At 34.6% G+C, this 17,938-nt stretch overlaps 1 protein-coding gene across 5 annotated transcripts in view; it reads left to right on the forward strand.

The window, feature by feature from the left end:
* Nucleotides 1-17,938, forward strand: part of CDC123 (cell division cycle 123) — a 127,751-nt gene that overhangs the window by 67,268 nt on the left and 42,545 nt on the right. For all 5 annotated transcript variants that reach the window (XM_031938584.1, XM_031938585.1, XM_023504716.2 and 2 more), the window contains 2 exons: nt 8,836-8,931; nt 14,525-14,631. In XM_031938584.1, the coding sequence (XP_031794444.1) occupies nt 8,836-8,931; nt 14,525-14,631 (203 nt within the window). The remainder of the gene's footprint in view (nt 1-8,835; nt 8,932-14,524; nt 14,632-17,938) is intronic.

A 17,938-nucleotide genomic window follows, 5' to 3' on the forward strand; every position in this document is an offset into this window, starting at 1 on the left:
GTTCCTGCCCCGACCTTGTTCCCCTGTGTCTGCTGATTTCTCTGTCTCTCTATGGCAACTTGGCCAAAGGATTACTTTATTAGGATACTTTACTAGGATACGGTGTAGTGCATTTTATAGATCATGAATGAGAACTTGACTGCAGTGCTTCTCTCTCTGTCATCTTGGTTCTGACCCCCAGCTTCCTTTCAAAGCTCAAATCAAAGATGACAGGAAAAGATAATGACCAATATTGGATGGGATGTAGGAAAACTGGGACACTGATGCATTGTTGGTGGAGTTGTGAATAGATCCAACCATTCTGGAGAGCAACCTGGAATTATGCCCCAAAAGTTATCAAACTGTGCGCACCCTTTGATCCAACAGTGCTACTATTGAGCTTATATTCCAAAGAGATATTAAAGAAGAGAAAGGGACCTTTGTATGTGTTTCTAGCAGCCCTTTTTGTAGTAGCTAGAAAGTGGAAATTGAATGGACACCTACCAATTGGAGAATGGCTGAATAAATTGTGGTGTGTGAATTTATGGAATATTATTGTTCTATAAGAAATGACCATCAGGATGAATACAGAGAGGCTTGGAGAGACTTACATGAACTGATGCTGAGTGAAAAGAACAGAACCAGGAAATAATTATACACTTCAACAATAATACTACATGATGATCAGTTTTGATGGATGTAGCTCTCTTCAACAATAAGAAAATCCAAATCAGTTCCAATTGATCTGTAATGTACAGAACCAGCTACACCCAGAGAAAGAACACTGGAAAATGAGTGTGGACTACAATATAACATTTCTACTCTTTCTGTTATTGTTTGCTTGCATTTTTTTTCTTCTCAAGTTATTTTTATCTTCTTTCTAAATCCGATCTTTCTTGTGAAACAAGATAACTGTATAAATATGTATACATATATTGTATTTAACATATACTTTAACATATTTAACAGGTATGGGACTGCCTGCCATCTAGGAGAGGGGGTAGAGGAAAGGAGAGTAAAAGTTGAGCAGAAGTTTTTGTAAGGGTCAATGTTGAACAATTACCCATGCATGTTTTATATATAAAAAGCTATAATAATGATTTTCAAAAGCTCAAATCAAATGCTATCTGCTACATGAAACATTTCCTGATTCCCCAGCTGTTAGTGCTTCTCCAAGATTGTTATATTTGTTTGATATTTATTTGATAAATTCTTGAGGTATAACTGTATCTGTATAAATGTTGTTTCTAGGATGGAAGGTTAGCTCCTTGATGATTTGTCTTTGTAGCTTTAGCACTTGGCTACAGCTTGTTGATTGATTGATATGCCAAGCAGGAGTCTTTCTGACAAAGTAAACATACATAATTATGTTAATGTTTTGTGTGTGCCATTCTTCCAAGGCGATTCCCCTAATTTCACTCTCACTTTCTAGTTGGGTCTCTAAAGAGTGACACTCTTCTGGGTTCTAAGGATATCTTGTGGGATTTGCACTTCTAATACTATAGCTCAGGAGTCTCTGTTCCTGTGCATCCCACCAGTAATCAGCTGAGAGACACACTTAATTCTTAGCGAGTATATTTACTAAGATGGCATAATAAGAACAGTAAATACAAAACATTTTCTTCATAAACTGGTAAACTTTTCCATAAATAAATCCAGTATCTGTGGGAAGAGAGTACACAGTAATAGCGTAATAGAGGCACACATGTAGGGATCATGACCAAAAGATCATGACCAAAATAGCTCATACTTTTGGACTTCCAGGGGACTTGGGAGCCCTTTTTTTCTTTCTGTGGGATTCTTATAAAAGTCATTCTATATGCCGCTTATTTTCTGAAAAGGTTGTTTCATAGATTCCCAGGGTCTTCCCTCTCCAGCATGAATTTCAGTTAGCAGCTCTTGAATTCTCTTAAATATATAGCTAGTTTTCTTTTTTGTTCTCAGAAGAAGTCCTGCCCTCAATTTTGCCTTATATTCTCTTGGACTATGTAGTTACTCGATAGGATGGCTCATTCAGGTGAGTAACTCTTGAGAGTAGATGTCTACTAGATATTATGTAGAGAGAAGTGATCAGGGAAGGGAAACCTTCTTTCCCCTAAGCTTCTGTCCTGCACTCACTAGACCTTCTTCCAGGGCTTAAACTATTTAAAGGCCCTGAAATGTGGCCCATTTTTAGCCTAATTAATGGAGCTATCCCTTCTGACTCATCAGAGAGAGGGGTTCAGATTCCTTTTGTAAAGGAATCACTACTTGTTAAAACTTTGTTAACACATTAATATCTTATTTCCTTTCATAAGCATCTTTTATTTCTAATCACCCTGCAACCTCCACCATGGGTTTTTAAAAAAATTTAAGAGCATAAATCACTTGATTATATCATATATTTTTATACGTAAAATGAATAAAAGTACAGACAGTTCTCACTTTACTTACTTACTTTTGCAGTGTAAATTTGCAAGGTTGCATTTGAACTTATGTTTTCCTGACTCTAGGGCCAGTGCTCTTTCTTTCTACTGTGCCATCTAGCTGTCCCCTCATTTATTTTAAATAAGCATAAATTTAAAGTTCTTATTTATTTATTCCATCTGGTCACTGTATCTGTAATACATTCCCATTGTGATACCATTTGTTTCTTTTCTCTTTTTTTCTTATTCAGATGTTTTCCACTCGTCCAAATGTTTTTCTCCCTCAGGTTTACATTTTTACATAGCACATATCTTTTTGACATTTGGTTCTGGCTTTTGTTTTTGTTTTTTAATCTCATTCATTCTGTCTCATCTAAGCTGAACGTGCAGTGGTCATAAGTGGACTGGGCGTCCTGCTTATTGATATGAAAGCTTGGATGTATTATTTTTGGCTTGGGCTGATTGACCCTCCTTAAACATCTTGGCATTCCTCTGCTCTCAGAGGCTTACCATACTGCTTCAGGGCCTAGTTCAGGTATTCCCATATATTTTGTGGTCCTATTGAAGCTCAAAGTTATTGAATTCAAATGACCAACCAGCCTCAAGGGATTATAGGCATGCATCACCATCCTTAGTGCAGACTGTGATTTTGTTTAGTGTTTTTGTTTATAATTTTTTTAAAGTTGTTTTTCTTTTTATAAAAATAGGTTTTTATTGAAGTCAAATTTTTTTTGTCACGTTTTTTCCATTATCTTTTCTCCCTTCCTCTCCCAGAGAGCCATCCTATAAAATCAAGAGTATTAAAAACAAAAAAGTGAAAACAAGAAAAAGGAGAGGAAACATTAGCACCATGAATCAGTACATGAATACTGTTCTTTCATTGCCATGTTCTAATGTTGATAGTCATCCTTGCAAGTCTCACTTGATAGCTAAAAGTTGTTTTGATTTCATTTTTTAAGTACCCTGCTATATGCCAGGCACCATTTTAGGTGCTGGAGATATAAAAAAAGGTTCCTTGTTTTGGGATCTTGGTTTTACAATGTTTTTCAACCTTGCTCTATTCATTTACTTACAAAACATGTGAGTATCCATGATGTTATTTTTAGTTATTTTTTTCTGGTGAATTACTGAACTCCATCACTGCTTTTGTTACTTCATATTTATCATTCTTTGCAGGGTCTAGAAGTCCATAGAAGCCATTTGTGTTGTTTAGAATTTGCATTTGGACATAATTTCTTTTCTCCCCCCCCAAAAAAAACCAATTTAAAATCTTTTAGATTAAAGCAGTTAGTGACCAGGCCACATTATTTCCAGTCCTTGTCAGATAAGATTTGCCTCTCTATAAGCTCATTATATTTGTGTCTTAATCTAGGAAAAGTCCAAAAAGCCAAATCCTTTAATCTGAACATCATCTTCATCAGCAATTTAATTGTCAAAACCATCTTTCTTGTCTAGAGTACATCCTTTCAATCATTATTAGTGATGAAAACATTACCTCTGTTCCCAGATCTTTCAGTTTTCTGCCTAGGGCTTTACAATTCTTAGAGTTTCTTTGGATATTCATTCTGATCATTGTTTATCTTCATAATAAATTTCTCAAAGCTAATAATAGTTATTATAGATAAATTTTATAGATAAAAATATTTGGCTTTTTAAAAAAAAGCATTCTAGATACATTTCTCAGGAAGAGAACATTTCTATCTCCTGATAGTCCACATGGATTTGGCTTATGCCAGTTTTGTACATATATCACACAGGTATAGAAGTGCATTTAGTAGTAATTAAAAGTTGCCTGATAATTAGAAACTCATGGGTAACTGACTTTCTGTATTGCTTGCTAAGTTTTTTGATTCTGATTTGCTTATGTGAGATATGGTGAGAGGCTTATACAATGCAGGAGGAGCTGGAAGAACATATGGGTTAGAATTCTAGTTGTGTCAGTTACCATCTTTGTGATTTGGGGGCTTGTCTCTTATATGTAAAATAAAAGACAAGGAATGGATTTGTGATTTGATTTCCTTGATATAGAGAATTTTCAGGTGAGGAAACTACCAGTACAGGATTGACACATTCTCTGCAAGGTGAAGCTCTAGAGAGCTGCCAGACACTGAGTGGTTAAGTGAGCTCCAGAGTCACACAATCTGTATGGCCCAGAAGTAGGACTAATTGTTGCTTGTTCTGATTATTAGACCACTTCTCTATCTACTGTTTTACACTGCATCTTATGGGATAGAATGAACGTGTTGAACTAAGTAGTTTTTCTTTCTGTATTCAAGACCAGTGATCTTATTTAAGAACTTCCTGAAGCAACCAGATAGTCCTGTTCATAAGACCTGGACTTTTCTAGTTTGCTATGATCAGAGGAAGAAAGTTATTGGGTTTTTTGTATACATTGCTTAAAATTCTGTATGTGTGATGACCAGTTCTGATGGACCTGGCCATCCTCAGCAACGAGATCAACCAAATCATTTCCAATGGAGCAGTAATGAACTGAACCAGCTACACCCAGAGAAAGAACTCTGGAAGATGACTAAAAACCATTACATTGAATTCCCAATCCCTATATTTATGTCCACCTGCATTTTTTATTTCCTTCACAAGCTAATTGTACAATATTTCAGAGTCTGATTCTTTTTGTACAGCAAAATAACGTTTTGGTCATCTATACTTATTGTGTATCTAATTTATATTTTAATGTATTTAACATCCACTGGTCATCCTGCCATCTAGGGAAGGGAGTGGGGGGGTAAGAGGTGAAAAATTGGAACAAGAGGTTTGGCAATTGTTAATGCTGTAAAGTTACCCATGCATATAACCTGTAAATAAAAGGCTATTAAATTAAAAAATAATAATAATAAAAAGCCCAATACACAAGAAAAAAAATAAAATTCTATATGTGTGTTACTTCTGTGTAATATAGTTAATAAGAAATAATAGTTGTATCTCTATTAGAGAAATGTAGAGCATTATTTTGAAATTTTTTTCAATTATATGTAAAAACAATTTTAACATTTTGAGTTCCAAATTCTCTTCCTCCCTCTTTTCCCACTTCCCTCCTCAATGTTATAGTATATAATGTTATAATATATGTGTATATACATATAGTATATATAATATACTATATGTTATATAAAACATTTCCATCTATTTCATCTATTTTTTTTTCAATCTTTTGGTTTTCTCTTATTGTTTCTTGATGTCTCATGGAATCATTTATTACCTTTCATTTGCCCAGTTCTAATTTTTAAGGATTTATTTTTTTCAGTGAGCTTTTGTATCTTTTATCCATTTAGTCAGTTTTGTACTTCTTTTTCCATTTGGCTAATGCTGCTTTTCAAGGAGTGTGCCTGCTCAGTGGATTTTTGTATTGCTTTTATCATTTGTTCTATTTTTTTTTAAGTGTTATCTTCTTCAGTATTTTTTGTGCTTTCTTTCCCAAACTCTTGACTCTTTTTTGCATTTTTTTTTTTGCATCCCTCTCATTTCCTTTTTCAGTTTTTTCTCTATTATTTGATTTTTGAAATCCTTTTTGCATTCTTCTAGAAATGCTTTTGGACTTGACACCAATTCATATTTTTCTTTAAGGCTTTGGATGTCAATATTTTGATTTTGTTGTCTTCTTCTGAGTTTGTATTCTTGTAACTATAGTAACTTAGTATAGTTAAGTTTTTGTTCGTTTGCTCATTTTTCTAACTTATTTCTTGACGTTTAACTATGTTAAAACTGGGCTCTGCTCTCAGGGTAGAGAGAGCTCTGTCAGAAGCTTCAGAATTTTTTTGTGCTACTGTTTTCAGAGTTAGTTCTAGGGGAAGGGAGTCTATAAGTTTTCAGTTCTTCCAAGATGCTATGGTCTAAGGATAGATTTAGTCATTGCTTTTTAGATCTGAGCTCTGAGAAATCACAAGCACTCTTTTTTATCCTTAAACTGTGATCAAGGTCCCTCTTTGCCTGTGGCTGGACACTTTAGTGTACTTTAGTGTTCCTTATCACCCTGGAACTGTGACCCAGAATTACATGTGGGCAATGCAAAGGGTCCCCTGTAATTACTTTCTGACCAGTTGTCTAACTGCTGTCTGTGGTCTGTGGGCTGAGAGATCTGGAAGCTGCCACTGCTGATTCAAATGCCCCCAACACCTCCTTCTTGCTTGCAGGGGTACAGCCAGACTTAGGCTGTACTCCACTCTCGCCATGATGCTACAGACCTTTCTTGCCAAGCTTCTGAGTTGTCTTATGAAAAATTTTTCTTCTCTATCCTTTTGTCAGTTCTGCCCTGGAAAGGCATCTTGAGGAGTTATTTTAAAGTTATTTGAGAGAGCTTAGGTAAGGCTCTTCATGTTGACTTCCAGAACCTGCCTTGGTTTTTTAAAGCACAAGAATCACATATAACTTTGAGATGTCACAAATGAATTATGGACTTAATATAGATCATTATAGAAAATCATCCCTTCTTGGAAAGGGACCTGTATGTGCACGAATGTTTGTGGCAGCCCTTTTTGTAGTGGCTAAAAACTGGAAACTGAATGGATGTCCATCAGTTGGAGAATGGCTGAATAAATTGTGGTATATGAATATTATGGAATATTACTGTTCTGTAAGAAATGACCAACAGGATGATTTCAGAAAGGCCTGGAGAGACTTGCACGAACTGATGCTGAGTGAAATGAGCAGGACCAGGAGATCATTATATACTTCAACAACAATACTATATGATGACCAGTTCTGATGGACCAGGCCATCCTCAGCAACGAGATCAAACAAATCATTTCCAATGGAGCAGTAATGAACTGAACCAGCTATGCCCAGAAAAAGAACTCTGGGAGATGACTAAAAACCATTACATTGAATTCCCAATCCCTATATTTATGCACACCTGCATTTTTGATTTCCTTCACAAGCTAATTGTACAATATTTCAGAGTTTGATTCTTTTTGTACAGCAAAATAACGTTTTGGTCATGTATACTTATTGTGTATCTAATTTATATTTTAATATATTTAACATCTACTGGTCATCCTGCCATCTAGGGGAGGGGGTGTGGGGGGGTAAGAGGTAAAAAATTGGAACAAGAGGTTTGGCAGTTGTTAATGCTGTAAAGTTACCCATGTATATATCCTGTAAATAAAAGGCTATTAAATAAAAAAAAAGAAATGTGAGAAAAAAAAAAGAATAGTAGAAACAGAAAGACAGACATCTGTATTAAGTTTCTAATTGCTCTCTTATCTAGCCATGAGTCATCTTTCTTAAAGTCTGTTTCTGTGTGTGTGATAAATACTTTAGTTTCTCTAACCATTAATTATTTTAATATATTTCTTTGCTTCTTATTACTGTTTCCTACAGTTAGTTCATTTTTAAATTTTATTGAAATTAAAATTTGCGAGGATCATCACAGCCAAGCACAAAATGAGTAATTAGATGTTTGGTTTCATATCTGATATTGTATTTTAAGTCACTTTTGAATTCCATGATGAATTAAAAAAAAAATATATATATATATATATATATATATATAGTTTTTTTTTGCTAAAAGAGAAAAACAGTTTTCCACAAGGGGGCAGTAATTGTAAAGCAAGCAAATTGTATAGATATTTTTGTGGCCCTTCTGCCTTAAATCATGTGTCTTCCCCTCCCCTACCCCTCACCTCCATTCTTCTTTTTTTAATGGCCTATTTACTGTTTCACAAGTTGATTTCCATGTAGCCCCCTTTGTTGCTGATATAAAATATAAATATAAGGTGCAGCAGTAGCATCAGTCAACTTAATTTTCTTAAGGTGTTTGAAGCACATGTTTCATTGAGGTGAAACCTTAGAATATTTTATAATCTCTTGAGCATGTAAAGTATGTATTTTACAAGCAAATAGCCAAAGGACATTTTAGCTTTTGACTAAGGTGCTATTTTTGATTTTTGTTTATAAAAATCTCTTCTGAAAATAGCAGTGTTTAAATACCATACTAAAGTATCTTTTATTACTCATTCTTATAAAGTCTTTTGGAATTTATCCAAGGTGTGGATTTTTTTCCTCAAATGTAGGATTTTATTTGAGTGGCTTTGAATATTCTGATGACTTGCTTGCCCTAGCCCTTTGTAACATATGTACTATTACATAAATCATTTCCCATTTTAAAAAAAGAATCTTGGTTGTACATATAAGCAAATTTGTTAAGAGGTAGCAAAGTCTTTTTTTTCTCTTAATTCAAAGATTTCTAATGAGTTTTATTTTTGCTTTGAATAAAATACTGTATGTTGATTTTTTTCTATCAGTATTTTGCTAAGTGTGGATAATACTCTTCTTTCTCTTATTCCAGAATGTATCTTCATCATTGATTTTATTTAGTTTAATTAAAATTGATAATCAAGTTTTAAACTCCCTTTTTAATATCTGTTATTACCTTACTTAATACTTCTTATAAATTTAATGTGAATGACATGACAAAATTATTCTTTTTCTTTAGGCACCAGAGTTTCCTGAGTTTGACATTAAAGTTCAAGAAGCCATTAATTCCCTGGGGGGTAGTGTATTTCCAAAACTTAACTGGAGTGCACCAAGGGTAAGAATATAGATTTTAGTTTTCATTGTTTAACATTCCTTATTTTATTATCTCCCACCTTCCAACCCCTGCCAATTTTGCATTTTGGTCTGATCAGTTTTCCAACTCTAGGTACTTATGATCATTTCTCTGTTTAATTTTCCTTTTTTTTCCCTTTTCATTTGTTTTGGGGTTTCATATTGCTTTGAGTCCATCATACATTATATAGCATAAGGTCTGCCAAGAAAGACTTTAAAATTTTGTTTCCATACTATGTTGGAATTCAGAAGAATAGTTTCTGCCCTTTTTAAAACCATAGCCATCTATTTCAGTGTATAGAGATATATTTTTCCTTGAAAACAATAGAATTAAAATATCACAGATCTTAGAAAGAGAGGAATTTAAAGAGTGAGTTTTCTTTTAATAATTCTTATGACTTAAACAAATTGTCATTGTAGTTATAAAAGTTCGTGAATGGATTTTTTTTTTAATTTTATGTGAACAGACTTATTAATAAAGACTCATTAAAAATAGAATTTGTTGGGGGGGGAAAGTGCCTTGTACTCTGATTGACTTACTAGGCAATTGCCTTAGGAATGTGAAGCTTTGCAGTGTCAACTCTGCATCACCTTTGGTTTTTTCCATGATGTTGGAGAAATTAGTCTACTGAACATTTTTTTCTGACTATAAAAAGACAATCATATTTCTTTATTAATTAAAGGTTTTTTGTTTCTTTAAAAAAACAAATCTAGACATTGTGGTCACTTTATAATGACTCCCATTCCCCATTGTCCTAACCCTAATAAAACTTTCCCTTGTAATAAAGTACAGTTAAAGCAAATTGACAAATCAACACATTGACATTGTCTAGAAATATATACTTCATTCCGTGCTTATAGGTGTGCTTCACCATCAGTCTGTGAAGTCATAATTGGTCACTGCATTGATCAGAATTTTGAATTATTTCAGTGTTATTTTCCTTTATAATAATGTGGTCATTGTGCATATTTTCCAGGCACTGTTATTTGTTATTCATTAACTGTGTCTAGCACTGTACTTCCTGTAGGGGAAGATAACATTGTTTAGCTAAGACACTGACTGTTTGTAACAATAGTATCACATTATAGGAAATGGCAAATAGGAAGAATTTGGAGAAACTTGGGAAGACTTCCATGAGCTGATACAGAGCCAAGTAAACAAAGCCTAGAAAACAATGTCACTAATAAAATTTTCCCTTGTAATGAAGTACAATTAAAACAAATTGACAAATCAACACATTGACCTTGTCTAGAAATATATACTTAATCCATGCTTATAGATATGCTTCATCAGTGAATATTTATATTGTAATGTCAGAGAAACTGAGGCAAAACAGAGCTTAGGTTTTTAATATTTTAATAGTAGAGAATTTGGACTAGCCACAGCTAGCCAGCTGAATGGGACTCTTGTCTGAGTATCCAGCATCCAGCAATTAATTCCAGAGACTTTTATAGGGCTCCAGATATCAGGGAAACAAAGGCAAGCATAGGCAGACCACTGGGTGAGTGGAAATTTCAGGAAAGGTTATAATTCAGTTCTGATAGATGGAGATTAGGAGGCAAGTCTAGGGCAAGAGATAATGAGTGATAACCAGGCATTTGAGATAAGCCATATGGAGTTTTATGACTTTTGGGAATGTGAAAGTAGCCAGAGCTTTGAGGCCCCAATTCTCTCCGTCCCAATGGGGCAAGGAAGGTGGGTGGCCACAGTATTTTATTAGGGTATAGCATAGTAATTCAGGGAAACTGAAGTATTACAATTCAGGGAAAGTGAGGCAGGGAAACTGAGATATTACAATATAAATGAATTTATTCTAGCAGTGGCATGAAGTATGTTGATTAGGGGTGAGGTTAAAAGTAGAAATAGGAGACTTTTGCAGTAGTCTTAAGTGGGTAGTACTATGAGCCTGTATTGTGGTGATGGAAGTCAGATGTTGTAGAAACAGAATTAATGGTTTGGTATCTTATTGGTTATGAAAATGAGTTAGGATGAATTGACATTAATAGAGGAGCCAAATAATGAGGTTTTGGATGTGTTGCCCCACTGAAACATCCAGGTGGAGATATTGTGTAAGCAAATCATTGTAGATATAACTATGGAGATAGAAAAGAGATTAGCCTGTAGGTGTCAAATATTGGATATGCAGTCAGTTACGTTGTTGTATCAATTGATTTTGTAATTTTTTTTTTTTTTTTTTTTTTTGCAAAGGACCATTCCATATGGTAAAAATTAGTAGTAATCAAGGACTTGAGGAAATAAAAGCTATAAAAAACAAAAGTAATTTTTTTTTTAAAGTAAAGAAAGAACTCAAAGCTAGAGATAGACTTGGGAATCAAAGAATTTGGGAAATCAAGAATTTCAAAAATCATCTAGCCCAACCAAGGTGCAAATGGGCTTTGAAGACTAATAAAGTAGAACCCACTACTTTCCCAACCTTCTCATTCTACTTTATGGATTGAATGATTCTTGGAAGTTTTTCCTGACTTCAAAATCAGAGCCTTCTTTGTAGAGATGGTAGTTGAAATCTTGTGAGTGAAGGAGATAAAGGGTAGTAGGAGGCTTATTGTTCCTGAAGCCAAGTGACAAAAGATTGTCCAGTAAAGGGGAAGAAGGAGGGGGTCAACAGAAGAGATGATTCAGAAAATGCTATAATGGAGGATGAAAACAACAACAACAAAAACTTTGCTTTGGTAATTGGGGGGAAGGGAGCATGTCATCGTCAACCTTTTAGAGAAAAATTTCAGTAGAGTGTTTTGAATAGAAGCCAGATTTCAAGTAGTTGAAAAGGAAGTGGGAGAGTGGGTGGTGAGGAAGTTGAAGCTTTGTATATAAATTTTTTCCCCAGAGATTTATCCCCTAAAAGGCCAAGAAATAGAGAATACTTTGATCAATCATCAAGTAAAAAAAAATTTATTAAGTACTTGCTGTTTTTCAGTACTGTGCTTATCAATGAGAATATAAAGAAAAACAAAAGTTCTTGTTCTCAAGGAGCTTATAGTTCATTGGGAAACATGCATAAGCAAATTATGTGCAATTGGAAAATATCAGCACAGGGAAGTCACTAGAATTAAAAGGGAGGGAAAAATTGGGATTTTATCTGGAGCTTGAAGGATGTTCTTTTTTAAACCAGAAGCTAGTGACACTGGCCAGAGGTAGGAGATAGATTGTTGTGTGGAAGGTGATGGGGGTGGGGAGTGGTATAAAAAGACTAGAAAGATAGGGGAAAGACTAGGTCATGAAGGGCTTTTAATGCCCAATAGAAGATTTTATATTTATTCCTGTAGGTGCTAATGATCTACTTAAATTTCTTAAATACACCTTAAATGGTATACGCATGGTCAGACTTGCCTTTAGGAAGATCACTTTGGCAGCCAAATAGAGGGTGAACTGAAATAGGGAGAGACTTGAGGTGGAGAAACCAACTATCAGGCTTTTGCAGTTACCTACATCTGACAAGGTGAGAAAGGTGTACCAGGATAGTGGCACTGCTGGAGGGGAGGGAAGAGGGCATATATGAAGCATATTACAAAGATGAAATCCATAGGCCTTAGCAACAAATTGAATTTGAGGGAGTGAGAGAGAAACTGAAAAGTCAATGATGATATCTAAGTTGCAAGGCTGGGGAATTGGGAGGATCATGGTATGTACCCCTGATAATAATAAGTTAGAAAGAGGAGAGCATTTGGGAGTAAAAATAATGAGTTGTATGGATATGGCTAGATTAAGGGTATAGAGGAGAATAGATGAAATGAAAGATTGTTTTAAATTTAGAGAAATCTGAACATGTTTGTAGATAGATGGGAACCAGTTCAGAGACTGTTTAAGCAGCAAGCATTTATAATATATCAGGTACAGTAGTAGAACCTGGAGATACAGATACAAAAATGGGAAACTCCTTGCCCTTAGAGATCTCAGAATACTAGGTCAACAATGTCCTCTATTCCTGAAAGGTTCCTAAAGGGGGAGGAGGAGGTGTGATCAAAGTTGCAAAAAGTGCTATTGGAAGAAGGCAAAAGAAAACAGTGAGTGATGATGGTATTGAACTCAGCATCAGTATTTATGGAAATATTCAGTATTTCATACTGGTAGTTTATCTCAGTTTTCTTTCTTTGAACTGAATGAAGTTTAAACTAAGTAGGAGAACATTTGCAGATTTCTGACCAAGGAAAAAGTCAAAGTTAAATGCAGTTCATGTCAATTGGGTTTGAATTTGACCATCGTTAACTTCTTAGTATTTACATGTTGGTAATCCTTTCCATGCCAAAATATATGTATGGGTGATTTTTCAACATTGACCCTTGCAAAACTTTCTGTTTCATATTTTTCCCTCCTTCCTTCCACCCCTTCCACTAGATGGCAGGTAGTCCAATACATGTTAAATATGTTAAAATATATGTTAAATCCAACATATGTATATAAACACACATATTTATACAGTTACCTTGCTGCACAAGAAAAATTGGATCTAGAGGGAAAAAAAAAACCTGAGAAGGAAAACAAAATGCAAGTAAACATCAACGGAAAACTTGAAAATGCTATGTTGTGGTCCACACTCAGTCCCCACAGGCCTCTCTCTGGGTGTATATGATTTTCTTCTTCACTGAGCAATTGGAACTGGTTTGAATCATCTCATTGTTGAAGAGAGCCATGCCCATCAGAATTGATCATCGTATAATCTTGATGTTAATAATCTCCTGGTTCTGCTCATTTCTCTTACCAGTTCATATAAGTCTCTCCAAGCCTCTCTGAAATCATCCTGTTGGTTGTTTCTTACAAAACAATAGTATTCCATAACATTCATATACCACAACTTATTCAGCCATTCTCCAATTGATGGGCATCCAGTTTCCAGTTTCTAGTCACTACAAAAAGGGCTGCCACAAACATTTTTGCACATGCAGAACCTTGAAAATCTAATGGTCTTTCATTTTTAGATTTGTTTTGCCAGCTCTATGTCTACTCTGTTATTTTTTCCTGAACATGTCCACTAGACATTTTGGATTTCTGAGGTCCAAATCGACCATTCTTTGTACCTTAGATTGTTCCATTTGCTTCTGTGCAACAATTAGAACTGTTATCCTAATGTTATAATTCTTGCTCCAAGTATTTTAGCCACTATTAAAAAGGGAATATAAAGAATTCTCTTTCCTTTACAGGGAGGGACACTTGGAGTTTGACAGCCCATCTTCTGCAAATCACTTAGATCCCCTGGGCTTGAATGTGCTCTCTACTTATGTTAAAAACAGCCTAACTGAGCTAAACACTGGGAGTGTTTAGGTTGCATTTGCTGAGGTTTTCTGAAATGTTTTTGTGACATAATTCTCATAGAAAGGGCTCCTTATTAGCTTGTCTTAATACTTAGAGAAAAGGTTTCTAGAGATAATTGCTGCAATTCAGAAGTTCTTTAGAAATATTGAAGTTGATTAAGAAAACAATGACTAAAATCTGCCATCTAGTTTAGTGGTCTCAACTTTCTTCATTTTGAAGTGTAATACATATTATTGATTGGGTATAGGCTTGAGTTTTATTTATGGTAACTAACAGAAATTTATACTGAATGTATTTGTATTTCTAGGATGCCTACTGGATAGCCATGAATAGTTCTCTGAAGTGTAAAACCCTCAGTGACATCTTTCTACTTTTCAAGAGTTCTGATTTTATTACTCATGACTTTACTCAACCGTAAGTAGAATTGTGGTTCTAACACATGCCTTATTACTCTTCAGGTGAAGTCCCATTATAGTAAGTCCTACTTTTATAAAGAACAGTTCTGTATGTAACAAAGCTATCTTATCTGCATTGAGAAAGAGATATACTAGACTTATAATTTCATCGATGTCAGTCTGTAAACATTTGTAATGCTTACTATGTGCCATACTGTACTATACACTGGATATACCAAGAAAGGGAAAAAACACAAGTCACTTCCCTCAAGGAGCTTACTATCTAATGGGACAAGACAGTACACAAAAGAAAGATGAAAACTGAGATGTGTGGGGAAAAGGGAAGTCACTCTGCAGGGCAGGATGGAGAAGTCCAGAGAAGTGTGCCCCTAGTGTAGGGAAATCCTACCTAAGAAAACTCTTTTTTGCTTGTCTTTTGTCTAAAGCAGTCAGCATGGGGCTTGACCCACTAAGTAAGTTCTTGATAAATGCTTATTGACTGCTTGCCCATCGACCTCTACTAAAGTAAGACTATACTATCTCTTCAGTATTTAATCTGAATAGTAAGTGACTTATCCTGGGTCACATACTCAGAAATGGAACTTGAATCTAGGTCTTCTTGATCTAAAGCCAGACACTTACATGTCTCATGGATAGCCTTTTAAAATTTTGCTATGTTGTTCTTGTTTAGATTAAATACATGCAGCGAATATTCTGTATGCTAAAGATTTTCTGTGGTTGCTTTGGAACAGTAACTCTCTGTAGTCAAGAATCCTGATTTTGCCCTATTTGTATTGTAAAAATTGAGGTAATTGCTGTGTTGAGCTCTTGAACGTTTGTCCTACCTTCATATTGCAGTTATCCTCTAGTTCCTCTTAATCTCTCCAAGTCTTGAGTAAAATTTAGCTAACCCTATGCACATAAAGTACCAAACAATCCCAGTCTTGGAGCACATGGGAGAGAGAAGAATGGAGCTAGATATATGTTTGGCTCCCTTTTCTGCCTATTCAATTAAAAGTGCTCGATTTCTTTTGCTGATTCACTCCATAAAATCTCAACAGCTCCGTTTTATCTTTGGGACTTGCATCCCTTAGGAATGTATTCGTTTTAAGAAAAACCATTGTAACAAAATGATTGGGATAGTCTATAGTATTTTTCATAAGGGAATTTTACTTCTGTTAGTGCTCTTAATTTATTTCATCTGATCCAACAAGTATTTAAGTATCTACTATGTGCAAGAAACTATGCTGAGTGCTGGAGCGACAAAGATAATGTTGAAAAACTGTCTACCACTAAAAACCATATGTTTTACCAGGAGTATATAGCATATAAACAGATAAGTATATATGTAATACTTTGAGAAAGGGGTTATACTACCAGAAGGAAGAGAATCATGAAAGGCTTCCTAAAGAAGATAACACATGAGCTTAGTTTTGAAAGAATCCAAAGAATTTTGGAATTGAAAGGGAAGAGGGGATGAATTGTAGTAATTGAGTGGCAAAGAGCTTGGAGGAGGGAGATGACATACTTAGTTTAGGAGCCAGTAAGTCAGTCAGTTTGGCTGAACATAAAAGATGTATGTATTTTTGGCATTTGGTTCTTTTAAGATTGTATTTACGTTTACATGATTTTTCTTAAGACTTTTATAGCTTTTGCTTTAAATCTGATAAAACAGCATTTTTATTTCAGGAAATACATGTTCACTATGAAAAAGAAATCATGATTTTGTAATTCTTTGTAATGCTTAAATGACATCTAACTCTTCAGTTGGCTTTTAAATGAATTGTTGAAATTGTTCTTTAACTGTTACATTTTTAGTACCTGTAATTTGAATGGAGACAGCACTAAACTTGTAGTCAGGGGAAACTTGGGTTCAGTTTTTGCCCCTGACATTTATTAGCTATGTGACCATAGCTAATAAATTTAATTTTATTCTTCTGTGAGTCTCCATTTCCTCATCTAGAATACCTTCTTGCCTCCTTTCCAAACGAAGTATAGACATTTCTTGATTATCCAAGATTAAGTGGTCAATATTATATAAAATATATGAAGTATTGCAGTTGCATCTTCATCTCTTTTTTGACTAAAACATATATTTTATGTATACATATATATAATATATGTATTTCAATTGCTATTGCAGTAGAGTTAGAGAGAAGGGAAAGGAAGTGAAGTCAATTGTTAAACCTGAAATTGTAAATTATAAGGATATTTATATATAGAATGTCAGCTGTCATAAATGATTGGGAGTTGGCTAGGGAGAGTAGATAGAACTGAGTTTTGAACTTTTTCCTAAAGTGAGCCAGGTGACTATTTAGGCACTATTAATGATTTGCAATTACTGTATACTTTGTCCCTGTCTAGGACTATTTTTTGGTATTCACTAACAAAGCCCTCAACATGGAGCAACATCCTGTGAAAATCTTTTAGTCATTAAATACAACTGTGCCTCTTACAAAATCTTTGGTCTCTGGGATCTATCACCAGCTAAAATTGCTGGTAAGAAGAGTTTTATTCATAGAATTTATTTTTTAGATTTTTAAGAATGACAGGATTATTTGATGTCATTTTTATTGAAGTTAACAGAGGAAGGAAACTGAAACTGATGAGTAATTTGCCCAGGGTCCCATGGCTGCTTCGTGGCAGTGCTGGGATGAGAACTTAGTTTCATTCATTAAGCTTAAAGATTCCTGAAAGTCCTTTGACTTTCTCTAAAGGAAAGTGATGTTTATTTCACTTCAAAAATTTTTTAATTGGAGTATTATATTTACTTTTTTGTAAAGTACATTTGTGTACTTTACATATATGTGTAGCACTCAAAATTTTATAAAATGCTTTTCTTGCAATAAGGTAGATAAGTACCTGTGATAAGTAGAAAATTACCCCAGTTTATGGAAGGGGGGGGGGAGTCAGAGTCAGAGATAAAGTGACTTGCATCCCCAAAACCTAGCACTGTGCCTGCTACATAGAAGACAATGATTGTTAATTGATAGGTTGATTGTCCACTGTGATACATATAGCTACTTCAGGACAGGTAGTATTCTTGTTATGGAAAATTGTTTGTTACAGTCTTCCTCAACTTTGAAGAAGTGATTTCTTACGCAAAGAAGGAAGTTCTAAAAAAGAGTTGTGGAAAAGACAGTAGATGAAGAAAATATGCTACATAAAACATAATCTGTGCTATATTTTTTTGACTGAATTGTTTTTATGGACACAATCAGTCAAGCAGTTTAGAGTCATTATAAGAGCTAAGTCACAAGACTTCCCTCATTAATTTTTTTTTTTTTTGATTAAGCGTAAGACCCAAGCAAACAAAAATTAGATAT

The sequence above is a fragment of the Sarcophilus harrisii genome, chromosome 5 (assembly GCF_902635505.1).
Source record: "Sarcophilus harrisii chromosome 5, mSarHar1.11, whole genome shotgun sequence".
NCBI lineage: Eukaryota > Metazoa > Chordata > Mammalia > Dasyuromorphia > Dasyuridae > Sarcophilus > Sarcophilus harrisii.